This window comes from Hippoglossus stenolepis, chromosome 22 (assembly GCF_022539355.2).
Source record: "Hippoglossus stenolepis isolate QCI-W04-F060 chromosome 22, HSTE1.2, whole genome shotgun sequence".
NCBI classification, from domain to species: Eukaryota; Metazoa; Chordata; class Actinopteri; order Pleuronectiformes; family Pleuronectidae; genus Hippoglossus; species Hippoglossus stenolepis.
This window is the reverse complement of record NC_061504.1, coordinates 13943797-13971479: the sequence shown is the minus strand read 5'-3', so window position 1 is coordinate 13971479 and position 27683 is coordinate 13943797. Positions and strand designations below refer to the sequence as shown.

The following is a 27683-nucleotide window of genomic DNA, read 5'->3' as shown; positions in this document are numbered from 1 at the left end:
ACTTTTAAATCAACTTTTAGCATCAATGGTTTATTTTCTGGGGGCAGTACATGCATAATAACACAAATCTAAATGACTACATTATGAATAATTCCTGTAATTTAACCCAAACTTTTCCTGGGTAGCAAAGTGTCGTGGTGTCCGAGCGGACCCTGAAGGCAGCATGACGCGCCACCCTGACGCCGTGACAACAGACGCCGCTCCTCGGTGCATCAGTCCGGGGTTTTTTTTCTGTGAGACACCGCGGAGAAGAACCGGAGCGTCCCGGAGCGTTTCAACCAGTGACTCCACGCGAAACGACCTAACGTCGGTACTAATCGTCTGGGTGTGATGCCGTCCCCCCGCCCCCCGCCGCCTCATCCATCCCCCGGACAACGAGGCGGGAGCGCAGCCGAGATGAAGCCCGACGCCGGGAGCGCAGTTTGAGCGTTTTGCGCCTCGAGTGGGGAGAACAGCTAGCGGCTAACAAGCTAGCCGGACCGCCCGTCAGACAGACACCCGGCCGAGGGGGGGGCTCGGACCCCGGATCCGCTCGGACCATGGCCGGACTCATCAAGAAGCAGATCCTGAAGCATCTGTCCAGGTCAGTTAGCATCAGCGGGCACGTAGCTGCCACCGCTCGTGTAGCTGTCACCTCGGCTAAACGAGGGGGAAAAACACCTTTAATGCTCACTGGACGTGGGTGGGGACGCTTCCGCTCGGAGGTGCAGCCCGTGGAGCCCGCACCCCCTGCTGTGTGACCGACTGTCAGTTGCGTTTTCAGCGGACGTCAACCCCGCCTCGACCCCGGGACGTGGCCACCCCGCTAGACCGGGCTAACCCCGCTAGCTTCGGGGGAGGGGGGGTTAGCTAGCTAGCTAGGTAGCTCGCGGCTAATCTCTCGACACTTGCCGCGGCAGGTTGAACGAGAATCGACTGGTTGAGCCAGGTTGATTTAAAAGCAACAATCTCAGCCTGGATGCAAATCATCCTCCGGCCTTTTTAAACTCACTTCATGCAAAAATCCACCACACGCACAGACGTAAATTTGACTTTGATTCAAAGACACATTGTGAAATGAGTGGAGGGGGTGGGGGGGCTGGTGCAAGGGGTGATTCAGCGGGGTGCAGGTTTGTTTACACGGGGTTCAAACCTCCTGTCTCCGGCCTCCTCGACACTTGGCCTCGCCTTTTTAGAGAAGATGCATCCTCCACATGAACAACCAGCAGAAACCCTCCAGGCCCTTCACTCCACTCTCTCTTTTAATTCAACACATTTAATATCACTTCTATACAGCTTTTATAGATATAAAGGTGGATGAACTTTATCGATCCAAATTGGGATTCATTATGGAGCTACAGCAGAATGTCAAGGGCACTGCACATAAAGCGAAGAAGCAATAAAACAGAAAGAAATACATTTTTTTTCTTCAAGTCATCAGTTCTGGATCAGTTTTATTATTCTGTCACATGCTCCATTTCTTTTATTATTATTATTATTAGTATTGACCTGGGTGCAGCATTCAGCTCTGTCTGCTTCACATGCATTATTCATTCTTTTCCACTGTCCCTCAGCGGACTTTCAACGGCACTTCTTTCCTGTTTCATTCCAGTGGGAGAACTTGAAACACGCTGCACATAGGAAATCGCCGATAACGAAACCATTACAGATCACATTCACACGTTAAACCCAAGTCCTCCCAGTGTCTTGAATGATAAAGGAGGTGATAGTGTAGATTAAGTTTCATGTCACTGATGACTTGGACTTTGAAGCTCATCAGTATGCAGGGAGACTGGTTTCTGCAGAGCACAGAGGTCATTGTGCTCGACGAATGAATCGCGGGTCATTTTTCACTCTGTGGTTAAAACCTTAATGATGTTTGTGGTTTCTCTCACCTTCTCTCTCTCACACACACACACACACACACACACACACACACACATTGTCACAGCCGAGCTTTGCAGCGCCTGCAACACACAACCCATTGTGTGCCTTGCCCTTCGTTGTCCTGCTGCTCTGTGTGTCGAGGCACAAGTGCTTCTGCCTCTGTAGCATTAGCATCACCGCTGACAGGAAGCGACCAGAGGAGTAGTGATGTCATCCATCGTTTTGGACTCGACATCTGATCCACCTTGTGATGTCCTGATTGGTGCTGCGCCGAACGCAAGGCGACCCGTCCGGCAGTCGTCCAATCCTGCACCTGTCTTGGTAGTGATGTCATGGTAGAGGTGCTGGTGTCAGAAGCAGCATCATCTCGTTCGCTCCAGTGTGTAAATAAACCTTCGACTACTATTATTATCATCGTTATGTATGTTTTGGACGATTCTGGCTGGATTTGGTCTTTTGCTTCCTCAGCACCAGCCAGGAATAGTTTGCACCTCCTGCTCGATTACTCATACAACACCGTAGGTTTGCTTACACAGCTACAGGTTATGTTGTGGGTGTCAACATGTCAGCGTAGCCTCCGTGCTGAACTGTTGCAGAGGACACCCGTCTCTTCGATGCCCTCTGCGACCAGGACGGACTCGTCTCGCTGAGGCGGCTGTGGCACCACGTCTTTACAGTTCATCGACTCAGACGTCAGCGAGGGCTGTTCCTCCTCTGGCCGAGACAAGTGCGCCGACGCGTGTCTGACATATTACACGAGTTGAGGGGGGGCCTTTTTCATGTGACACGATGAGTTTGTGAATGTAACACGACGTGTCCGAGTTGTTGGCGTGTGTACGTTGTGTGTTTTTCTAACGTGAGAGGGTATTGATGAAGTGTTTTGTCGAACTCAGGTAGCCCCTGGGGGTGAGATGATGATGATGAGCTGTGTTTGTGTGTCTGTGTGTGTGTGCGCATTACACTATTACACACACACACACGTTTAGATCATCGACAAGCCCCTGGTGCAGAGCCAGACGGTGCAATATCCTATTACACACAGGGACACTCACAGAAACACAGATGGATGGAGAAACAGCTAAGCACAGCCTGTCGTGCTCAGTCACATTCTCTTTGCTTTGTTCCACCAAAGCAGAATCGATCTCGTGCATCTGAAGTGAAAGGTCAGACTCGGCTACAGAGCAGCGTCGTGGACCGAGCAGATCGGGAACTGAAGAATGAGAATAATACGTTGTGTGAATGACGGGTCTATAAGAGCAGAGGAAACGCTGCTTTCCTTCCAATTTTCCCTCCTTCCTGCAGTCTGTCATTATCGTTTCCGTCTTTTCCTTTCAACTTTGTTTTTCAGAATTTGTCCCCGTCCCGTCCCGTCCCGTCCCGTCCTTTCCTTCCCTGCAGCTTATTAGTGACACATGACCTTCACTCTCTTGCTAATTGTCGGCAGCATAATTCACATGGAGTCCCAGGGGACTGCAGACGGTTTGAACAGCAGAGAGAGATTTGCTTGTTTGTGCATTAAACAAAGCCATTGGAAGACAAACTGAGTGGGTCCTTAGAATGAAAAGATTATCACTTCCCCCTCTAATGGAAAGAGTTCACAGCCTGGAAGATTAGGCTTCTTACAGTCAGGCTGGTATGTGACGGTCATTCTGGAGAGTGTTATGTGAGAGTTGACCCGATGGCTTCAGTAAAGCATTTTCCTGCTGAATGTGTAGAAGAGGAGACAGTTTAGGGAATCATTTTTACTCTGAAGCTGCTTTCACACGTGCACAGAACTCTGGACATTCCCCTGAAGTTTTCCAGAGGGGCTGGATTTGAGAACTCAGATCTCAGAGTCAGTTGTTCCAGACACTTTCTGGAACTTCTCCCGTCAGCTCCTTGGTAAAATATCTTGATAATGTCAGAGTGAGCCCATGTGAGAATTTAGCAGGAAAATGTCTGGAAAAGCACGATTCATACGTCATGTTCTACCTCCACGATCTCCTGCTTTGTCTTCATATGTAAAAGACAATCTCCAGAAAATGTCTGGACCAAATTCCCCTGAGATCATGTCTGAAAACAGCTTTGTAATGTTCATGGTTTATATTATTCATCTTTATTAAAGTTGGGTTTTAGAATAAAAGACTGATTTCTCATTATGACATTATTTCCTATATCAGAAGAAGGTAGACAACCCCAATAATAATATGTAAAGTAATATGTACTGTATATCGGTATCATATGAATGAGCTGTCCAGTGTTTGGAACACGTCTCTTCACCAGTGGAGATTTAGTGCACGTCGCAGTGGGAGTGATGGGTCCATCCCTGCTGTTGTGTCTGTGATCAGGAACCTGACTCTTTCCATCCTGCTGAGGCTGCGTGATGATGATGCATTATCGTGACAATCTCCACTATTCTCAGCGTTACTGCGAGCCGTTGGTGGGAAGGCTATAATGGCATGAGTCATGACTGGGCGCCTTGCTGTGGGTGTCTAATTGCTGCGGAGCTGTGAAGTGTGTGTGTGTGTGTGTGTGTGTGTGTGTGTGTGTGTGTGTGTGTGTGTGTGTGTGTGTGTGTGTGTGTGCTGAATGTGTGAGAGGGCGACATTTGGACCCTGTCCCTCCAGGGCTTGGCGTCCTCTGCTGCTGCGTAACCAGGGGTTCTTGGATTGTTCTCTCTTTCGCTCTAACCTTTTCACCGTTTCCTCAGGGTCATAAATATTGCAGGACTCTCGGGCCTTTTGCTGCCAACACAAACTCCCTGGACTCTGACAGACTGCTTGTGTGTTTCTGAATTGTTGTCCACATGTTGATGTGTGTAGAGGTGTTTTGTGTATGTCGGCTGGAAAGTAACGCAAGTCATCCCTCTTGATGATAAGTTTGAGGCGTCACAGTCTTTTTAATAATGGTTTTGTTCGTGTTGCACAATGTAATTTAGTTTTCATCAACATATATTTTCATAACAGACACTGAGCAAAGAGCTGTGACATAAGTGTAAACCTGCGGTGGTTCATAAAACAGGAACATTGATACAACAGAAGACAATATTTATAATATAAAATTCATTAAATGGTTGATTCCTCATATTTATATTGTTTCATCTAAATATTAAAAGACCCTAGACAACACTAACTGATCATTATGAAAAGCTTCACGAATGTGGGAACACGTTATTTTTAAGTTTTCCATTGGATTTGCCAGCTCACCCACAGAGTGGGCAGTCGGCCTCTGAGCACTGCAGAGCCTCAGTCCTCCAACAGCAGCGCAGGAAGGGAGCAGACAACTTATCATCTGACAGGCCAATAAAAATACTTTTTAAAGTCAATCATAATAGATTACATTCGATCAACTTGCTCCGTCATAAAACATTAGCGAGGTGATGTTTTCACCCGTGTCCATTAGTTTGTTTGTGAAGCAAAAACTATAGAATGGATTTAAACACAACCTGGTGCATGGATGTGACACTGGCCAAGAAAGAACCCACTGCACTTCCGTGTGGATCCAGAATTAAACGACCGGAGGGTTTTACACCTTTTAAATATGATTCTGTTATTGATTGGATCATCTTATCACTGCCATCCTGTGAGCTTCAGTGGCTGTTTCACTTTATCGAGATGAGTTGTCGGACCGTTCCTCCAGGCTCATTACTGTGTGCTGTTGACCCCGAATGGACCAGTGAGGGATTTAGAGGCTCGTTTAACTGTCAGTCTCTGTTCATGTAGTCGAGCCAAGTCTGCCGCTCGGTCAAATGAGCCCTGGCAGGAAAGAATGTGGAAACATCCCAGATCACTTTTTCCCCTGGAGAACCACATTTCTAATTTCAAGGAGAGTTTCCCAAGGATACTTCCTTGCTTTTTCTTTATTTTTTTGTCCGTGTCCCGCTCTTTCTGTCTGTCTCTGTCTCTTTAACTCTTTCTCTCTCTTTACGTTGCCACAGCGTCGGTTGCTAAAACAAGCTGGTTTGACTGAGTCACTCTGGCCATCTGCCCTCAGGCGCCGCTCCTTCTGGCAACTGATGTCATCAGGCTGCGCCATTGAATGCATCATCAGAGCCGGGAAAAGCTCGGAGACTCTGATTGTCCTTTCACAGACGAGTGCGGAGGATTCACTCTGCTCTGCTCGTATTGTGCTGTGCAATGAGGAAAAACTGCCTTGACATGACATTTTAAATTTAAAATATGTGCATGTGGAGATTATTTAAAAAGAAATGCATCTAACCTTGCAGTTTCTCACTTAAGAAAGAAGATGGCGGGGTTATAACTAGATTATAGCGAGAGGAATGTTGAGTGGTTAATTTTGTGTTTGACAGGCGGGCAGACCCGGCCAGTGGCTGCTCCTAATCTCTTTATGGGCCTGTTTTGGTCTGGTGAGCTCGGCCTTGCTGACTGGAATAATGGCTGAAGTCTTGAGAGGAGAAATCAAAGAGATGGATGACTGAGTGTGAACTTAATACCATCCGCCTCTTGCTGCTGTTCTCACACTTATACGTCAGCTATCTGTCTGTGTAACTTTGCTTACTTAGCGTTAGTAGCCTTGATATTAGACAGCTGATCAACAATATATTACTTGATCAAAGGTTTGGCTTATTTATGAGTTTGGAGGAGGAGGAGAGGAAGCAGGATGTGGCTGAGAAGCCAGATAAGGAGCGAGCGGGTGGGTGAGGTTAGCTGGCGAGCTGGCTGATACTTGATCAGCAGCGGGGATGAATATTTCACTGGTCACACGGCTGAGAAACTCCAGCGACAACATCCAACCCAGAGAAACAAACTAACTGTGGGTGTGCCCCTTGTGAGGACAAGTGCACATACAATTATTTGTGCTGCCACTGCTGAATAGTTCACAGGGAAGTTGAATTAGAGAAGAATTCAACACGGTCAGGAGAAGGTGTTGAGTGGAAAGACAGACTGAATAATTCAAAAGGCGGGTGTCGATCCGCGCCTCATTCAGACATCGAACAATGACACAACCAAGCTTCATCAGTTTCAGTCTCTTTGCTAGTGTGCAGTGTTTTCGCTGTCGGGTACAATATATAAGTCAGTTTTTAGCAATCCCTGGTCTTATGGTGCATTTCACACAAAGTATCCCATGGATGGATCCTTCTTGGGCCAACCTATCCCAGGATGCATTGCACGCGGGGGATGAAGCTAATGAGCTAGCCATGCTGGTGGCTTCAGCTGCTTAAAGTAGCCAATGATGTAACGGTTAGAGAGCCGGACAAGCTGGTGGTGCAAATAGAAAATTAGGAGGCCACGCCTTCGTAGACCGAGTGCTCTGAAGGATGCAGCCCCTGAATTGAGACACAGTTTTTAACTCTAAGAGAGTGAACGTGGTAACTTACTCCGAAGGTCACCTGGTCACTGACAGTTTCTCTCCATCTCCTCATGTCGAGCTCCATGTTGCTTTTCTTCATTCATACAATCTATTTCAAAGTGCATATAGGACAGAAACTTTGATCTCTGCCCTTATATCAAATGTTACACGCTCAGAATTCATCTACACACTGATTTGTCTTTATCACATTTTGACTCGGTCGACATTTAGTTATTTGCCAGGTTCCCCCTGCACTGAAACGATTACCATAAATTATTGTCGTGATTTCTTTTCTCCCGTTATGATGAAACATTCCTGTCATAGTTTTCATACAGTATTAAAGATATTGTGATATGTTTATGAGGAAATAGTGCAGCGGACTTCAGGGGAAACAAAAGCAGCATTGTTATGTGCGGTAAAACAGGTTATTCCCGCTGATACTGATTTCAAATGATACCTGGTGCCATTGTTCAGTCATGTGCACTAACATGCATCCAAGTTAGAAGGGAAGTTAGAACACTTCCATCCTGTTGTCTGGATGTCACGGCCTCGATAAGCAGGTCACTGATCTGTGTTAGTTGTGAAACTCTTATCTGGCACCGCATGCGTGTGAGAGATTAGCCGAGCTCTGCTGCGCTCTGTGTTTTAAAAGAGGGTGAATTTGCCACGATTTTAGTTAAACAACTGGATGTGCAGCAGGAGATTGTGCACGAATATCTGAACTTGACCTTTGTACATCACTTAGTTGATGAGCGCATCGCTCTTGACAGCCAGAGAATGTGAAATCAATACTGTCCATGTTTTACGAGATTTCATTAATCTGCTGTGTGGAGATGAACAGGTCAATAAACCATTCAGGATCTGAACCCTCTGCTAACTATTAACCAATAATCAAACAGTGAATGGCTCTGGAAAACACTGTCAGGGACATCGAGTCTGTTTACTTAAGCTAAAGAGCAAAAAGCCCAAACAAACAGAATCACTTCATATATACACATTTTTTTTTACATGTTTGCTCAAGAGGCTGAGATTGTAAATATCAATTTTGGTTTATAGCTTAATTAAAGATTGTTTTTAGGCCCTTTGTGCCTTTTAGATCCGTCATATAGCAGCTCAAGAGGTTTCTTCATTAGTCAACCCTCTGTACCTTGATCCTTTCTCCTCCACATCTTTATCAGATTAAACTGTAACTCTGGAAACAAAGCAAACTTGTATATGTTGTCAACCCTTAAATACGGGTTTATTTTTGAGTGTACTATTAAAAGAAGTGGGTTTTGTTCTTGAAATTTAATTAACTCTGATTTAGACTGACATTTTTGGGCTTGTCTTGTAGGAAAATTACTGTTGGGGAATAAAAAGAAACCCTCTCTTCTCACTCGACACACCAAAGCCCAACAGTTGGGGTTTGTTTTGTCGCCCGGTCGCTTTGCCAAGATCCTGCTTCTATAAATATTCCCAGGCTCACAGGCTGCTCTTCTCATCTGTGTCTCGCAGGTTTGCTAAGAACCTGTCGCCGGACAAGATCAACCTCAGCACGCTGAAGGGGGAGGGCCAGCTCACCAACCTGGAGCTGGATGAGGAGGTTCTTCAGAGCCTGCTGGACCTGCCCACCTGGCTGGCCATCAACCGCGTGGAGTGCAACAAGGCCGCCATTCGGGTGAGGGACACGGTCCTAGAGACAGTTTGTGCATTTAAAGGAACAGTTTGACATTTTACAGTCTCTTTTCTTTACTGGAAATAAAGATTGAAATACTGAAGTGCAAAAACATGTGGTTTTATGGAGGGTTGTGGTAAATGGACTGAATTGATATATTGGTTTTCTAGTCTTATGAACTCAACACACTTTACTGTACAGGTCACATTCACCCATTTACACACACATTCATACAGCACCTATATACTCGGTGCTATTTCTGTCACACACAATTTGGATAGAAGGGGCCGGGAATTGAACCACCGTCCTTCTGGTTACTGGACATCCAGCCCTTTGTATTACTATTTTCATTGCAACAGCTCAGAGCCAAAAAATAGTCCGGACATTTGTCCTCAACCTTCTGTAAAAGAGCTTGTTGTTGTTTTCTGTTTAGGTTTTTGCAGTTAAACAGACATTAGAATCTTCTTTTTCAAGTATATGCAACAAAACAGCCTCTGGGTTTAAGACTTTATTGCTTGAAGGTGTAAACTCTCTAAATTAGACTTTGTCACTTTCCTTATTGCTATAGTCAAAACCAAAGTACAGATAAGGTGGATATTGCTGATCGACATTCAAGTTTGCATGCACAGCTAATTTATGTGGTTTTTCTTCCGGCATGAAACCAAGAGAACAATATCTCTTCTGTTTCGGTGCAGACAGGCACATTAATCAGGTCGGAGTAAAGTCGACACACTTATTAACAACCAATGAGTCGAAGTTGTAATGCACACTCTCTCTCTGCTGGAGCTGTGTGGTGCCCCTGATGGTAGTTATGGTCGTCAGTCATGAGAATGAGCCGACTGACACACCCTGGAAACAGTGAATGGAGCTGCACAGTTTCCGTCATGACTGGACCTTTCATTCAGACCAAGGTCTAACCTTCCACCGCATCTTTTCCTCCTCACTACTTTCCTACTCAGCTCGTAAACTACTTTATCAACTGTGTTTGCCGTCTTTCTTAACGTGGCTTATTAACCGTCTTAATTTGATTATTCCTTAATCTGACAATGACGTTATTCATGTTAGGATAATCAGAGAATTATTTTCAAATGGCAGCTTCCTATTCAGACTATTATCTTAATCAGGTTTATTTTGTGATGCAGTGTTGCAGCTGTAATACCCACATCCTTTACAGAAAGTGTTCAGGGTGTCAGATTTCTGTGGAACAGTGGAGCCGGTGAATGGAAACTTGTGTCACTGCCTGTATTTCCCTGTTTACTGGTAAACTGGTAAAAAGAGAGTGAGAAGAGGTCACAGATGTGTATCTCACTTCCTCTCGTTAGATCTCCATGTCATCTTCCTGTTACAGTCAACACTTTCTCCTCTTCCCTTTAAAAGACTGACGCTCAGGTTGATAGGAAAGGAAAGTCGCTCCATTGATTGATATAGTTTGTATAAAGTTTACAAAAGCAATTCTGTAGCAGCAGGTGATGCTCCTGTAGTTTTACACACACTCATAAATATACACACACTGCAATAAATAAGTGACAGACATGAGTTTACACCCCCTACTGGCACCTCACAGTATTTCTACAACTCAGGCACTTGAATGAAATGTGTCTAATTCTATTAGTGAAGCAAATCCAACACTGTTTCTCACCTTCTGATTTATGACGTCTCGCAGAACGAGGCCCTCTGTGGAAAATAATAACTTGCAGTCAATAATGTTGACTGCAAGTCAACATTAAAGTTTAATCTCTTTTCCTATATAATATGACACAGACGTGAATCAGGAGGCTGCATGGAAGGAACTGCCCGTCAGTCTCCACTCTTCTTTTTACTCCTTCCTCTCTGAGCTGCCTTTCCTGCTGTTTTGACTTGACTCAATTTGGTGCAGTTCAGTTGCATTTAATTTCATTTGTATGTCCGATTGACTGGTAATTTATTTTGTTATTTTGGGAGGAACAAAGGACGATCAGAATATCACAAGGCTGAAAAGCTGAACCACTGTTCTCATTTTTTTTACAGATACCATGGACAAAGTTGAAGACTCATCCAATCTCTTTGGTAAGTTTGACCTACAACACATTATTAATAAGGGTCATTGATAAGTTTTTTCTTTTAAATGTATTGTCATTTAATCTTTCCTAATTCAATTTACAAATAGATTAGTAAAGTTAGTAAAATCAAACTAATTTGTGTTTTACAGTGTAATATGATAGATTAACCAAAGATATTCCTCCATAATTTACTTCTTGTCCATCACATGTTACATGATGCAGTTTATCACAAAGTGAAGAGAGTGAAATCCACTGAACATGTTGTCATCGTCATGACGGCACCCGGTTTGCCTCTAGCTTCACAAACACGCCGTCTCCAGCCTCCGGGTGTGTTTGCTGTGCGTCTTGTCATCACCCACAGTCTCCCAGGAAGACACCACCCTGTGACTGTTCATCATCAGTGACATGAGCGTTTCAAGGGACTTTGGGGGCCCTAGGTGAAAAGGACTTGGAGGGGCCCCACATCGAACTGAAAAGAAGAAGAGTGACACCACAGACTTGGGCTGTCCAGAGTTGTTGTAGACACTGAACTTGTACATTCCCGAGGCCGTGAGGATGAAGTTGTTAGATAGTCGTGTGTCTAGATCAAATGAACCCACGAGCTTCTTAAAGCAGCAGTGAAACTCTCCATTGATGCACTGTGACTCTGTGAGTGTGTTCAGCTTTTTGTCCTGAGCCTGGTTTGTCTTCCAGAGCTCCTCAGCCTGGGTTTTGTAGGAGTTACAAGCTGGCGCTTCGATTTTCTGCATGATTGCGCAGAGATTTTTGCTCAAGCTTGCTTTCTGTCAGCGTCATTGCTGCCAGCTTCTCCCTCGTGGCAGCCAGCTCGCTGAGCGGGGCGCAGGTGTTAGGTTGATAGACCGCCAGGCTGGTCCCAGTCCCCAGGTAGCTGCGAGTCCCAGCACACACACTGATGGAAACCAACAACAACAGAATGGAACATGCGCCACTTTTTCCAACACAGCTTGGTGTGTGTTCCACAAGTCTCAGTCCGGATATAAATGTCCGGTACCTTATATATGACATAAGTAAAAACAGTAGAATGTAGGTTGGCCTCAGCAGAATAAAAAAAGAAAAAGAAACCTTGATGTAGGCATTCGTAAATGTTCTGTATTTGAGCCTGTGACCTGCCTCCTGTTTCAGACCCTGGATAAAGTGGTGATGGAGATGAGTACCTGTGATGAACCTCGTCCCCCCAATGGCCCGTCTCCCATAGCAACCGCATCCGGACAAAGGTGAGCGCCGTGATTTTTTTTTTTACACACAAATTTGAGGGTTATGGTTATAACTAGATATCTAGATAATGAAATGTGACTGATTAAGTTTTATCCTGATCCTGGCTCACAATACGTTTCTATCCATTTGTTGCTAAGCTCTTCTTACCACCTTGTTAACCTCACCTCCCTCCACTAATGTCCACCTGTGTGTCTGTGTTACAGTGAATATGGCTTCGCTGAGAAGGTGGTGGAGGGGATATCTCTTTCCATCAACTCCATAGTGATCCGGATCAGTGCCAAGGCCTTCAACGCCTCCTTTGAGCTCTCGCAGCTGCAGGTCTACAGCGTCAACACCAGCTGGAGCATCGGCGACCTGCGTTTCACCCGCATCCAGGACCCTCAGAGGGGAGAGGTCGGTATATTTTTATATCTGAGTAAAGACTATGAGGTTGTCATGTTTTCTAAATGGAATCCTGCCTGTTTGGTCCAGGTCCTGACATTTAAGGAGATAAGCTGGCAGATGATCCGCATCGAGGCAGATGCCATCCAGAGCACCGAGCACGAGATGCTGAGCGCCCCCATCCGCCTCATCACCAACCAGTCCAGGATCCGAGTGACTCTCAAGCGGCGGGTCAGAGACAAACACAGATTCAGACATTTTCACTTCACGAAATTTGATGAACCAGAGTTAGAACACAAACATCCTGTTGTCTTCTGTGAACAATAATCCCTCTGTTTGAACTCGCAGGCTGCAGCAGCCATTCATCACACGAACAGTGTTTACTTAAACAAAAAAACAACTAATGCATGTGTTGAATATTTAATAAAATGCAGTATTAAGTGCAAAAACAGCTTTTATTTGTTGTTTGAAGATATTTAACATCATTTGTTTCTTAAGGCTGAAGTTAACTGCTGAACCAAGGTTTTACTTCTAGACGAAAACCTTTTCTCTCTAAATAAATGCTGTTGGTTCAGTAACAGCTTAACGTGTGCCTCAAGTGCTGTATTTGTATATGTAGAGTTATATAATTTAACCACAAATGCCACAGGACGTTAAATGAAGCTCTCCAGCTAACCACACCTGCATAATGAATGTTAACACCATGGCTTCTGTCTGACACAGATCAAGGACTGTAACGTGGTGGCCTCCAAGCTGATTCTGATCCTGGATGACCTGCTCTGGGTGCTGACCGACTCCCAGCTCAAAGCCATGGTGCAGTACGCCAAGTCCCTCAGCGAGGCCATGGAGAAGTCCGCCCAGCAGAGGAAGAGCATGGCCACAGAGGACCAGGTACACATGCACAGCATCACTGAGGGGTTAACAGAGATATGGACTCCATCCACATGTAGACCAGGCTCCAGAGTCAATCTTTACCAACTACAAACTCTCTCTGTTTGCTCTCTGCTACATTCATAACCCACAAAGATTCACATCTATCCACATCCACATCTGATTTCCTGTACTGTGTTTTCTGTAATTTGGTCTGACACGCCATCTGCTGGATGGATGGAGTACTGCCTGAACCAGCTGTTACTTTGAACCCGATTGGCTGTAAACTCTGTGTATACATTATTTGATATATATGCATCTTGGTTCACCAGGCGTCATCAGCACCGCCCACAGCCCAGCAGGTGCGAACCCAGCAGGCGTCCACAGCCGCTGACCAGGGCGCGACCATGGCCAAGCTGTTCAGCGCCTATGATGTATGTGAGACGTCCCACCACCTCCAGATCACACATCTGGACCTGCACATCTGTGATGACATCCATGCAAAGGACAAAGGTGCCATACACACAGATTTACACGTACTGAACACACACTGTCAGCTACACAGAGAAGTCTTAGAAGAAGAACTTCACTGCCACAGATGTTTTTACACAACATAAATCCTTGTTTTCTTGTTTTTAATTCAAATTTCTTTTCACCACAGACATTAATGCAGACAAACTCTGGGGCTTGTTTTTATTTTAGTCTTTCTGCTTTTCCTTCCACTGTGCAGTGATTAACAAGAGGATAACAGGAGGGGCCATGCAGCTTTCCTTCAGCTCCATCACTCTGGACTACTACCCTCTCCACAGAGCAGGTATGAATCAATCAGGGCCAATAACAGCTCAACATGAATCACTGCAACCTATTTACTGCAATGCAATACTTACTGTCTGTTGTGTCACATCCAGCAGTTTAATAACCAGCCTCTCCTAACTTACATTATGCAGATTTGAAGGATATTAAGATTTTTCCACAGCTTAAAAGAGTAAAGTCATATTTTCATCTGGTGTTTCTGACTGTATCGGACGTCCAACTACCTACCACCCATTTCCCCTCTCTCCAACATCCCCAGGGGAAAGTTGTGCCCACTGGATGCACTACAGCGAAGCCACTAAGACCAGGGAGGGCTGGGTGCGGAACCTTCTCGACGAGTTCAAGTCCAACGTGGAGATGTTAAAGAGTGCAGTTCGAGACCAGCCAGGCGCGGACCCTGCCCACGGCTCCCCACAGCATGGTAAGAGTTTTCCCTCAAGTTGTTGTAGGTGTGCGTTTTTGGTGGAAACGCTGCACCACACCAGCATTTATGTGGGTTTTCTGTGTTTACGATGTTTATGGGCCTCTAGGAAGTCAGAAGAGATCAGGAGGAGGAGTAGGGCTTAGGGAGGCAGATGAAGGACTCCTAGAGTGGAGCCCACACACACAGCCTCCAGCCCAGTGCTGCTGGTGCCTAGAGCCAGGTACCGCGGTGTGTGTGCGCACAGACTTGTGCGGTGATGCACACCTTGTTTGCCAGGCCCAGTGGTTTGCTATCGGAGAACTGAGTGCTCGATCTGTTTGTCTCCTTCTTGGTTGTTCTTTTTTCATTTTTATACCCCTCTCTTTCTCTCTTTCTTCTCTTCCATCGCTTTCTTTCTTCCTCTTCAGGTAAAATAAACACCTGCTCCACCAGTTCCTTCAGTCCTCCTCCCACACAAACCTCCAAGACCCAGCTCATGTCCAGCTCCATCGTTCTCAGGGTGGCTGACTTCAGCATCTATCAGGTCACCACAGACATCCTCAGTCGTACAAAGCTTCAAATACGCAGTCACTGAGACTAATACATCTCCTCTCTCCTTTACCAACTTCGTCTATTTTGTGTTGCAGGTGTCGACGGCCGACCAACGTCGCTCCAGCCCCAAAACCATGATTTCCTGCAATAAGAAGTCCTTGTACCTTCCCCCAGAGATGCCAGCCATCCACGCAGAGTTCACGGAGTACTACTTCCCTGATGGAAAAGACTATCCCAGTACGACTTCTGTGTTTTTACACCCTAGCTTCAGTGAAATCACGAAAGCAGCGTCTTATATTAGAACGGTTAATCTTGATTAGTAAATCACGAGCTGTGTAAAAAGCTGGTGTTCTACACTGCCAGCGACTCCTCTTTTTCTCACCTCCCTTTTAAGATCTATTCAGCTCGTTCATTCAGCTGCGTCAGGTCCTGTGTGCCTGAGGACATTGATTTTTCTGAATTGCACTCAGTGCTCGGAATGAGGGATCACCCAATTAATTCATATTATGGATTTCTCACAGATTCTCCCCATTAGGAAACATTGGTTGAACATTTAAAGGATTTCTTCTCTGACTAATGATTCTGTGGTCTACACCAGGTTTTTCCCCCCAAATTTCAAAAAACAACAAATGTCTTATCCTGCCCCCTGCTGTTTGCTTAAAGACAAATTAATGCAATCTCTCCTCCACCTCTGCTCCCTTCCTCCTGCTCCTCCAGTCCCATGTCCCAACCTGTATGCCCAGCTGAACGCCCTGCAGCTGGTCCTGGATCCTCGCAGCCTGGTGTGGATCAACCTCTTCGCCCTCGACCTCAGGCAGAGTCTGGAGCAGTTCATGGAGATTTACAAGCTCAGCGACTCGCAGAAACCTGAAGAGCATGTGGACATCAAGATCGACGGCCTCATGCTCAAGGTGAAGACGACAGCACACGTGTGATCTTTATTCATCTCTGACCTTATCTCATGGTGTTTATCCCTGATTCTTGGTTTGTGCTTCCCATCAGCTGGTGATCCCCACTGACAGAGACGCCTCCTCTCCTCCTGACCTGCCTCGCTCCATCTCTATACAGACTTCAGAGATGGTGGCCACTAACACCCGGCACCCGGCCAACTGCACCCGCTCACACCTCGAGGCCCTGCTGCAGTCCTTCGAAGAGGAGCCTTTCTTCTCTTCGTCTTTCTCCTCATTCCCTCGCTCCTCTTCCTCCCTACCCCTCCTCCATCCCGTCTTCCAGCTTCACGCGCACGAACAAGACACCAAGCTCCACGATATCTACCGGGGCCTGGTGGTGCCGACGATGGGAACAAACTCCCTGAAGATGCCGGCCGCCACAGACTTTTGGGCGCTGCACTTCGCCCAGTTCTGGGTGGACTATGAGGGCACCCGGGGGGGCAAAGGGAGACCACAGCCTTTTGTGGACTCCTTCCCCCTCACGGTGTGGGCGTGTCAGCCGGCGAAGCTCCTCCAGCACCAGGAGAGGCTGAGAGCTGCTGCTGGATCAGGTCTGTCCCCGAGTACATCCGTAGAATCTGTTGCACGCCAGCAGAGGAAACGCTTACTGAAGGAGTATTACACCACTGAAGGTGCAGCAGCATCATCTCAAAGCGTTGATGCTACCCCGCCCCCCAGTAACGGACTCCATAAGCCCCTCTCATTGGACAGTCTGCCTTCCTCCTCTTCATCAACATCAAGTAAAGATGCAGACGTGCATGTGTTGGTGCAAGTGCAGAAGCATTTAAGTGCTCAGGTATGTTTGTCATCCTTAAAAAAGAATTCATATCAAAACAAGGTCACACACATTAACAACCCTTATGTTTTCTGAGCTCTCGAGTTTCCTTCCTTGCTGGTTTTATTTTGTAGTCATGAAGAATAATGTACAAAATGTTGAGGCGGCAGGCTTGTCATTTTTAGTCAGCACTTTCCCAGGTTGAAATGACAGTTATTGCCTGCAGCAGATTACGGCAGCTGTTGATAATAAACATTCATGCTGTCATTAATTCGCTCAAAGGCCAAAATGATGGACTAAATGATCTACTCTCAAGTTAATGTACTTTCTGGTGTTGGCACTTGGCCGAGAATCGTTTGTGAGGGGAAGAAATTCCGCCCTGAGGTCACAAGTGGACTGTTTTTGCATGCTGCTGACATTTCTTCCTCCATGGTCGTCTCACTTGAACTGTCGGCTACCATGCCTCCCACTATCTTCGGTGGTACTGCTCTGTTTCATCTGTTTCATCTGTAAATTTGGGATAATCCCCAATAGCTAAATGGATTTGATGCTGTATGCATAGTGATAAGTCAAGAGCAGGACTGTTGCAGTTTCTTCTTCCCTTATTCTATTGATTCAGAGGCTTGATTGACCACAGATCACCCATTATGTCATTATAAAGTCACCTTGTTTTTGTGTGTGTGTTTGTGTGTGCAGGTGAGCCACCGGCAGTATGTGTTCCTGATGCAGCTTCAGCGCAGCATCAAGGCCCTGCAGCAGACGCTGCAGCAGGACCTGGAGGCGATGGGCTCCAAGAGGGAACGCAAGGACCTGTCTCAGTGTCCTGCCGACCACCAGCCCTTCACCGTCTGCCTGGGCCTCCTGCTGAAGAGCGCCGAGGTGTCCCTGCTCCTGAAGCCCGTCGCCCAGCCCGAAGGTTCACGGTCTCCTTTGGTGTCGGAGCTCTCGCCATCAGAGAGCCGAGGAACTCTGGAGCCAGGCAGCGATGCGGGAGAGGTGGCAGAGAAGAGGGAGAAGGGGAATGAAGGGTCATGCACTGTAGACCAGCTGTTATGTGGTGAAGGCTCAGAGAGCGCGGCCACGCAGGGTCCTGCCCCCCTCGTCCCCACCTCCACGACCACTATGCCCCCAGACTCCAATCACAAAGCCTCACTGGAGGAGAGGAGTTCAGAAGACGTTGGTGAGGGGCCGGTGGACGGGTTGACTGTGGGTGACGGAACGGGGGTTGGACTGGACTCAAGAACCCACACAAGTGACCCTCTGTCGGACCCGATCAGCAGCAAAGACTGGAGCGACAAAGACAAAGCTGCAGCTGCTAAGATGTCTCAGTCAAGTTCCAGGTTTGTCACCGAAATGTCGTCAGAATGTCCTGAGCTGAACTGATATCACACTAAATATAATCAAAACATTGTCAGTGCTGGACACAAGGTCATCAACAGATTTAAAAGTGTTAAGTTGTTGATAAAGTTGTTAAAAATCTAAAATATTTGAGTTCTAAGAGTTTAATGTCTTTTAATCACTGAGTCCAAAGCCCAAATATATTTGATTTACAGTTATATAAAATAAATTAAAAGTAGCAAATCATTTTCTTGAGGATCAGTCTGGAGCCCTGAAAAGATCGCCTCATAGTTGTGAACCTACTTGATGAATACCTCTCTCACTGAATCTGTCTATCACTGAACACAAGCTCTGTGTGTTGAACCCCCTCATGAGTGTTTGTCAGTCTGAGTTCTCAGTCGTCCGTCCTCATGTGTCTCTCACAGTGCGTGTTGGCTGCTCTGAAGCTGCCATGTCTTTCTCTGTGTGTTCTCCTCATCTCTTGCCTGTCAGCACCATACATGTTGTCATCTTTCAACTCATCCACTTCCTTTTCTGCCTCTTGACCGCTGCTTTGATCCAATGCGAGCTGTGTGTGTGTGTGTGTGTTTGCGTGTGTGTGTGTGTTCTCTCTCTACCAAGGAAAGGAAGTTTGTCTGTGGTTTCTGATCTCCTCAGCTCTTCAAACTCCAGCAGATCCACCTCCCTTTATTCCATGTCCAACATGTAAGGCACTGGATCTGTGACTCGCTGTGATAGTGACAGTGTGTATGGGTGCATATGTGTGTGTGTGTGTGTCCTTGTTCCCCGTGATTGTGAATATAAATCAGTTCAAACGTGCCTGTGTGAATCCCCTGTGGGCATGCATTTGCATGAGAGCATGACACGCTGGTCTGTTTGTTGAGTTTTCTGTGTTCAGCGTCCAACCACCGACTTGTGATGAAGGTAGAGATGAAACTGGAAGCCCCTTTTTTTTTTTCAGCCCCGGCCTTTTGGGAGCTGCTTTGATTTTGTACGTCATGATTGATCCTGGGATCATTTCTGGTGCCCGGGACGGTGGCCCACTTGGTTCTTACACGGCCTTAAACAACAGCACACAAAGGAGTTGAGCGATATTTAATTCATGACTTGTTGAGTAAGCCCTGTCAGCTTTCTGTGCAGTCGCCTCGCACAAGTCTCGGCTCAGTGACTGTATAAAAAATACATTTCATATCAGATGTGGGGAAACAGAAGCAACACACTTGTTTTTTTTCTTGTCTGTATATTAATCTGTGTCTTTTACGATCTTTGTCTTTTAAATGTGTCATTTAAAAATCTATAGCATGCATGGTGACGTTTCTCTGACAGGTATTTAATCTCATCTCTATGCGTGTGTGTGTGTGTTTTTGCTGTAGTGGTCGTTTGATGCGCGATCGCTCTCAGTCCAGTTTCTCAGTGTCCTACAAGAATATGAAGAAGAGCCCTTCCCTGCAGTCGCTGGACAACATCTCCATTGACAGCTACCTGATGGAGGACGGAGACGCGTACAGCCTGCTGGAGAGAGGTGGAGCAAACACACACACATGAAAAATAATCGTTATTTATTCAGGGTCTGGTACAAACGAAAAAGTCTTTAAAGGGAACAAGTCATTATTCCTGTATGTGTACCTGCAGGCAGCTGTTTTTACCAGATGGTGGCAGCATTGTGCTAATAGGCTAGAGTCAGTGCATGAATTCAAAAAGCTTGAGGCTGTATAAAAGGTAGTGTCCTCTGTGTGCTTGTTTGTGTGAGTCCTCATATTTTTCATGTCTCCATGTTTAGATGACGTGTCCATGTCGGGCTTCAAGGATGCCGTCAGTGAGCAGAGCGCCACAGAGAGCGCCGCCGAGGCTGCGTTCAGTCAGGAGCAGGAGGGAGGCGTGTCCCCCGATACGGTCAGCGCCACCTCCCAGAGCATCGACGAGCCCATCAAAGATATAGTAAGATGTGACGCCCTCCAGAAACGTGTGTATTTATCTAAATCAACTGAGGAAATCGAGATCAAGCTGCTGATCATGTCGTCTGTCATCTTCCTCCAGGTGTCGGTGCTGGTGCTGAAGGTGCGGTCGGTGTGCGTGGGCATGGAGGTGGTGGGCGAGAGCACGGCCGTGGCTCTGGAGGTGGGCCAGGTGATACCGAGCCAGCTGGGAAACGTCAGCCTCAGACAGTACCTCAGCAACCGCAGCCTGGGTAAGAAGTCGTCCACACACACACACAACACTTACACTCTACGTGACTGAGCATGAAACAAGGAGCTTTTCATTTCAGCTCTGATATGTCGTACGGATATATTATCTGTTTTTGCACGGCTGCTTGGACTCACATTTTAAAAATGCGTGCTATGTACATTATTCTAACATCAAACAGTCATTAACACACTGATTTTAAAAAAGGTACGATAACTATTGTATAGACACATGACCTCAAAAAGAAAAGAAAGAAAACTGCTCGACACTGGAATAAGAGAAACGCTTCCAATTCAAATGAAAGCCGTCCACAACACAAGCTTTTTCCTTTAAAGAAAGAAAGATGAAGCCTGGTTAGGAGAGTGAAGGAGTGAAGCAGCAACATCCTCTACGCAGAAAGTTCACTGTTTTTTAGGACCCATCTTAATTTTTAAATAAAGCTCCAGCAAATACGAATTCTGCAACTTCTTCTTCTGTTCTTATAGATTATTTTTATGATCTCTGTGATGGCATGTTGAGAGAGAGAGAGAGAGAGAGAGAGAGAGAGAGAGAGAGAGAGAGAGAGAGAGAGAGAGAGAGAGAGAGAGAGAGAGAGAGAGAGAGAGAGAGAGAGAGAGAGAGAGAGAGAGGACGTGTGGTGGGGGTCCAGGAACAGACTGGAGGCTCAGTTGTTGGGTTTTGAACCAGCAGGATGCTCCGTTACTGACCCCCCAACAACACAGGACAAGTGAAGTGACCAGCAGTGATCTCAGGATATCGCTGCTTAACAGGTGTTAAACATGCTGAAAGGAAAAAAGAGACGTAGAGCTGCGACTTTTAAACTTATCTCAAAGTTTTTGGGCAATGCAGTTGTTTCTCATTCAAAATACTAACAATTAAATGACGTTGGGTTCTTGAATGGAAGAATTAAGTGTTTTTCTTGGTGTTGCATCATTTTGGGGTCTTTGACTCTTTGCTGGACAAAAACCGGGCTTTACTTTCTATTATCATTCATTACATGAGCATATTTCATCGTTTTCTGATGTTTCGTTGACAAAGTGATTAATTGGTATAATTGAAACACGTTAGTTCGCAACCATAGACTGTAAAGATGGACGTCACGACAGCTGCACAAAAGTGAAGCCCCCTGGTGACTTGCCGCAGTACAGGTCATAAACTCTTCCTCCTCCATGTTAGTGGATTTGAAAAGGACCAACCTAAAAATGGGCTGAAATATCATGAGTGACAGCTGAGACTTACTCACGATTGGTCGAGTGCGTCAACCGGCAGGTTTAATCATTACTGCAGCTCCACGTCACCAAATGACGTCAAAATGGCAGAAGTGGAGATGTGTCGTCCATCTTTATATTGAGTCTATGGTTGCAGCTCAAGTTGGAATCCCCTCCTCTACTACACACACAAACACACAAACATATTTACACACTAACAGAGCCATCCCCTCCTCCTTGTTGTTTACCTTGCCATAACTCCCCACAGGTTTGGTGGGTTCAGTACCAATACCTGCTCAAAGCAGCCAAGGTAACTGCTGTGTCACTCACAAGCTGTGACTTAACATGCATGTTGGCCTCAGCGCGTCCTTTCCTGCCCACTGTGAACTGTGTGTGAATGGTTTGTGTGTTAACAGTGTGTGTGGGCGTTTTTTCCTTGTTGTCATATCTCATTTTCAGACTGGGGACTCTTGCTCGACAGCATGCTCTGCAGATGCACATAGACTCAGTGTGTTGCAATCCAAGTGATCGCATGAAGCAGCCGTGTGTGTGTGTGTGTGCGTGTGTGTGTATCATTTTCCAGCAGCAGGGTGTGTTTATGTGAGGGTAAATTTGACAGTAATGGAGTGAGTGGGTCCCATTATTTGCAACATTAGGCCCACAACCTTTAAGTGTGTGTGTGTGTGTGTGTGTGTGTGTGTGTGTGTGTGTGTGTGTGTGTGTGTGTGTGTGTGTGTGTGTGTGTGTGTGTGTGTGTGTGTGTGTGTGTGTGTGTGTGTGTGTGTGTGTGTGTGTGTGTGTGTGTGTGTGTGTGTGTGTGAGAGCAAGAGCCAGATTCAAATTAACTCCAACTATCTGTGCAGTCTATATTAACCCCTAATCTTCCTCTTCTCCTCCCGGCGTAATTTGCCATTTCTGTTTCTCCCCCTCTTCCCTCCCTCCTCTCTCTCCCTCTCTCTCTCTCCCCCCTCTGTCTCCCTCATCTCTCCACTGCAGCAGACTTTGCAGTTTCAGTCCAATGATTCAGGCAATGAGAGAAACGCCAGATTTTCCCCCTGACTACCTTCCTCCTCCTCCTCCTCCTCCTCCTATCTCACAAGAGCAATCCCTCCTCCTCCCCTCTTCCTTCTTCCTCCACCTTTCCTCTTTACTCCTCCCGTCCGCTCCTACTCCATCTTCCTGCTAATCCTCTGTCATTTAACCCCCTCTCCTCTTCCTCTCTCCACCTTTCCTTCCCCTTCCTCGCTCCCCCACTCTAGGCCATCTTCTCTCCCTCCTACCCGTCTTATCTCAGTTCCTCAGTCCTGTGGCTGCTGGCTCCCTCCCTCCCTCTCTCTCTCTCTCTCTCTCTTTCACCTCACCCACTCCCATCTCTTCTTTTTTCCCTCTCTCTCTCCATTTGCTTCGATCCCAGCCGCCCAGGATTGTGAGAGAATGTATAATTTTATCTGACAGGATTGTGTATGTGTGACTTTGTGAATGTTTTTCACTCTGTCATTAACCCTCTCCTGACTTTCCTTCAGAAAGAACGTGTGATGCACTACTCGTCGTAATGTTAACATTTTTTTCTTCAAGTGGCCGTTTTCATGCCTTGCTGAGTGTTTTTATCGCAGCTCGTCGTCTCTTGTGTATTAAAAACTTGTGCCTGTAATCGTGTGCTTGCCGGCAGAATTAATATTTGTGTGTAAAGTGACAGAGGTTACTTTCCTTTCTCTAAGGTTTAACATCTCACCTCCTCGTCTCTCATCACCTCCCGTTTGTATTCTCTCCCCTCACTCTGTCACCTTCTCTGCCTCTTTTCTTCAAGAACAAAAACAGCGTCGTCACATTGTGCGGTACCGAGAGTCAAATTCAGGTCATTCACAGATGAAACACTTAACTCGGCTTGTTCCCTGTCGCGTCTTTCACAACTTCTCAGAGCGGATTTTTTGAGAAGTGTCTAATTCACAAAAGGAAGAAAAAGAAAAATGATTCAGTGGTTAAATCCTCACTTTGAATCCTCAATTCTTAGGTGGGAGTTTCCACCAAACCCTCTAATCCCTCGTCCTCGGAGATGATTAAACATCGCTGCAGTGAAAGGAACCAGTGGGATTGTACAGAATCTCACTCTCCTTCAGTCCACCTTTTTACCTCATTCCTTCCTGCTTCTCTTTTTTTTTTCCAGCTCACTTTCTTTTTCATCCCTTCTCTTACTTTAACCACGTTTAAACCTGGTCTTAACATGCACCCTTGTTTTTAAATGATCACATTAACATAAAATCAAGCTGTAAATTCACTCATTTTAAGATCTTGATAACATAACCTCCTTGTTTTGTTTTTTTTATACAGTTAAATTCAATTGTCTCATTGAAAAATGCTGGAAGTGGAATTTTTTTTGTCCGAATTAATTTCTATATTATATGGTTTATGATATGAGAAATCCTCTTCTCTTATTGGGTGTATTTTAACGTCAGGTGTAAACGTCTCTGAGCTGAATCATAGCTCACTCCACAGACACGCCGCTGAAGCTCGAGCTAACGCTAACAGCCTCTGTCTCCCCTCACAGGTGGCGGCGAGTTCGGCTCGGCGTCCCTCGGTTGCGCTCACAGTCCGGAGGTGCAGGCTCGCCTGGAGAGCGGGCCCTGCGCCGCCGCCCACTCCCCGCTGGCCGAACGCAATGGCTTCCTGCAGCTGCGTCTCAACGGATACCAAGCCAGCTTCCTGATGTCCACGATGCGCAACCTGGCGCACTTTCTGGAGGACGACTCTGCGCCGCAGGTGCTGCCCATGGAGATCAGCGTCAGGAACACGCATATAAACCTAAAGGTGAGGATCTGGGATGTTTTTAGTCATGGACACTTCTGTTATTCTAGCTATTCAGAGTTGGGATTTTTCTTTTAATTGGAGTTCATTGTTGTGAAACTCTACCTGTAATAAGTGTCATAACTCACTGCCATATTTTACAGCAGCTTCTGAAACCAAGTTAAACATTTAGAATCCGGCCGTAATTGGAATTTGGATTTGAACTGAATGTTTAATGACAGAGAAAAGACCTTTCTGCCTCCGCTCTTGGGTTCCATCACGGGGGGGTAGATTTGCTGTGGAGCTGATGTGGAAACGTTCATAATTTTCTCTCTCTCTCTTTCCGTCGTCTTTTCTCGCACATTAAAACTAACATTTACTTAATGTCTTTCAGGATGAGGGCCCCCGAGACAATCCCTCCGACGCTGAGCCCTCGCCCATCACCCTACACGTGGAAAGTCTCATCATACACAGGAGAGACGATGGTTCTTTCTCTATAGGAGGTGAGCCACACACACACACACACACACACACACACACACACACACACACACACACACACACACACACACACACACACACATTCTCTCCTGCCAGATATTTCCACCTCAGGGTTGATTCACAGCAGTTACACAACACGCTCCTATGAAATTCTTCTAAATTCCCACTCGGCTCCTTCACATCGACAATTTCCCTCCTCTTGTCTCCTCCTCCTCTCAGTGGACGCAGCAGCGGAGGCCAAACCCAGAAAAGAGGGCGGGGTGATGGACAGCTCACTGAGTCCGGCCCCTGAGGCTGTGGGCGGCGTCTGCAGCGTATCAAAGGCTTCGCAAACCCAAGCCCCGCCCCCCAGCCCTCCTCCATCAACCAGGGAAAAGGTGAGAAACAAAACAAAGGTGTTCTGTGAAGCCACGTGGGAGTAAAGTGTGGGGACGCCATCCGACCACGGGTTAGGACCGAAATTTGTTCAATGATGTTCAGGTCGGTTTGGGTCGCAGAGATGTGCTCCACTGTGTGAGAGTCTAGTTTATTTTATTTTCATGCTGCTAACACACACAAACACTGACTCATCTCCATGGCACCTTCTTCCTTGTTTCCAGATGCTGACGGACGAGAACGAGTGTTTGAAGGTGGAGCTGTCGCGAGCCAAGATGGCACTGGCTGAGGCTCAGATGGAGAAGGACTCGCTGGTTCACCGCATGAAGAACCTCAAAGTCAACAGCAGCTAGGTCCGGCTCTGTCCTCGTCTACCGCGGCAGAGAAAGACCCACACGGACGAGCGAGAGCGAGGCTCGGCAGAATGATTCAAGGCAACCTGAACAAGTCAAGAAAAAGGGAAAGCCGCTCCCTCTACGCGCTTATTTGTCGATTGAGTCTCCATGTGACTTTAGACTTCAAAAATAATTCCTCCATAAAGCAATGCAGAGTCTGTGGGAAGACTCAAAAATACACAGTTTTACTCGCTTGTTGTCTGTTTGATGTTCTCCACTTTGGACTGTGGAGGTTCGGAGAGTGGAAACGGGAGGAATGACATTTAGTCGGACTGTGTGTGTGTGTGTGTGTGTGTGTTTGTGTGTGTTTGTGAAAGAAAAAGGACGAGGATCTGAATCTGGTTGTGCCTACAGGAAGTCCCTCCCACACGTCTGTCCTCTAAGTTAATACGGAGCAAAAAAAATAAATCACAGCTAATCGTAGACGAGCTTTATTTAGATTGTGTGTGTGTGTGTGTTAAGCAACACTGAATGTCGAATCTTCAGAGGAATGTCTCAAAAAAATAATTTTGCACTGCGCTCAAATGAAACTCGTGTTTTAGCGCTTTCATATTCCGAGGGGACGAGACGCGCTCTCACTCGTCCTCCGAGTGTGTACAGTGTATATTGTATAGGAATTTTCTACAGAACTTTGAATGGCGATGCAGTGTTTCACTTGAATGTGTGTGTGTGTGTGTATCAGCCGGAACAAGCATTTCATTACTATAAGATGATGAATTTCTCTCTGTCAGTTCTCGCCCCCGCACTCGTCCGCGTCCATCCTCCTATTTTTCTACGTGTAAATAGCCACGAAACCTTGCGGAGCACTTTTAAAAAAACAACGGAGGCACTGTAAACGCAACAATCAGAACAGACGAGCCGACGAACGGCGAGCAGTTCAAGAAAAGTCACACGTAGACTGTAAATAAAGATGGAGGACACGGCAGCGAAAAGTGAAGCCAGAGCGCCTCGTTTCTCCCTCTGGTATAACTCCTGCCTTCTCCATGTTAGCAGATGGGACAAAGATGGTTTCTGTAATTTTAGGCTCCGAGGCTGCACATCGGCACAAGATGGCGGCGTTCATATCTGGAATGTTTTCTGGACAGTGGGACGAGACGCGTTGTTCATCTTTATTTACAGTTTATGAAGTCGCCCACGTGTTTTACTTGGTGGAAGAAAAAAAGAGGCGTAAATAAAGGCACATTGAAGGTGACTGACGACGTGTGTGTGTGTCTTTATGTTAATTCCTAATATTAATAATGAATATGACCGTGTCTGCTGCTGTTCACGCTTCGTGCTGATGTGACGACTTCGGCCAAAAGTCGATGTTAATATAAAAAAAATTACTAGAATTAACTTTTTTATTTAACTGCACAAAAGATGATAGGATAAAAAACTCTGAAGTGTTAGAACCACTCCATCAGTTTACATGTGAAACTCAACCTGAGCATTTTGTCCATTTTCTGTTTTTAACCAATTCTTCTGGCACGACTTGTTCTGCGCACAAACACTTTGACGAGAGGATTTTAACTTGACCGTACGTGAAGACTTGTTCATGGAGAAGGAAAGATTTTTTTCCCCTTCATGTTTCCTCCGTTCATCACAGCCCTCCTCCTCCTCCTCCTCCTCCTCCTCTTATCTGGACGCCTGTGGAGGAAGAAAAAAGACAAAGAGAAGTAATAAATTGTATTTTGTCTGTCAAAGCTGCTGAAACACTGAAAATAAAAGAGAATGGAATTTAAAGGTTTTATCTTTGACTGTTTCTTCTTCTTTCCTCTTAATCAAATGTGATATAGATTATTAGGGCCAGACATGTTCACTTTTTGAGAATAAAGCCGACTCCTCTGGTTCTTTAAATCCATGCAAGTTTGTTTAGCTTCTCCTGGACTTATGCAGTTTTTGTCACCGTCTCGTTTACTGACCAACAAACAAAACATTAGATTTACCAACTCTCATTCTGTACATGCAAACTTACTTTGTGAATGAGTAAGAATGTGAAAGTGTGTGTTGCAGATTAAAGCGTCTGTAAATGTAAGTGCAGCCTCTGTGAGCTGAACCCCTGCAGGAGTGTGTGTGGACTTTGTGCACATAAAT

General features: G+C 46.1%; 1 protein-coding gene across 3 annotated transcripts; it reads left to right on the top strand.

Annotated features, from left to right (window-relative positions):
- Window positions 1-173: 173 nt before the first annotated feature.
- uhrf1bp1l (UHRF1 binding protein 1-like) lies at window positions 174-26855 on the top strand. Of its 3 annotated transcripts, XM_035147895.2 has the most exons (24): window positions 174-583; window positions 8650-8812; window positions 10817-10855; window positions 11992-12083; window positions 12288-12477; window positions 12556-12696; window positions 13189-13356; window positions 13668-13848; window positions 14066-14149; window positions 14408-14569; window positions 14980-15095; window positions 15199-15340; window positions 15821-16014; window positions 16106-16849; window positions 17525-18168; window positions 18788-18871; window positions 19540-19688; window positions 19947-20104; window positions 20204-20354; window positions 21827-21868; window positions 24104-24363; window positions 24734-24842; window positions 25060-25217; window positions 25440-26855. In XM_035147895.2, the coding sequence occupies exons 1-24, from the start codon at window positions 540-542 to the stop codon at window positions 25566-25568; spliced, it is 4344 nt and encodes a 1447-aa protein (XP_035003786.1). In that variant the 5' UTR covers window positions 174-539; the 3' UTR covers window positions 25569-26855. The 3 variants fall into 3 exon arrangements, with proteins under 3 accessions (XP_035003786.1, XP_035003783.1, XP_035003784.1); XM_035147892.2 differs by lacking the exon at window positions 18788-18871 and having other exon boundaries at window positions 175-583; XM_035147893.2 differs by lacking the exons at window positions 18788-18871; window positions 21827-21868 and having other exon boundaries at window positions 175-583.
- Window positions 26856-27683: the final 828 nt, after the last annotated feature.

Bases quoted from the DNA above. Each gene is read 5' to 3' on its own strand.
- uhrf1bp1l (XM_035147895.2), top strand. From the start codon at position 540: ATGGCCGGACTCATCAAGAAGCAGATCCTGAAGCATCTGTCCAG. The intron at 10,856-11,991 runs GTAAGTTTGACC...CTCCTGTTTCAG, and splicing joins AGACTCATCCAATCTCTTTG to ACCCTGGATAAAGTGGTGAT. The intron at 13,849-14,065 runs GTGCCATACACA...TCCACTGTGCAG, and splicing joins CATCCATGCAAAGGACAAAG to TGATTAACAAGAGGATAACA.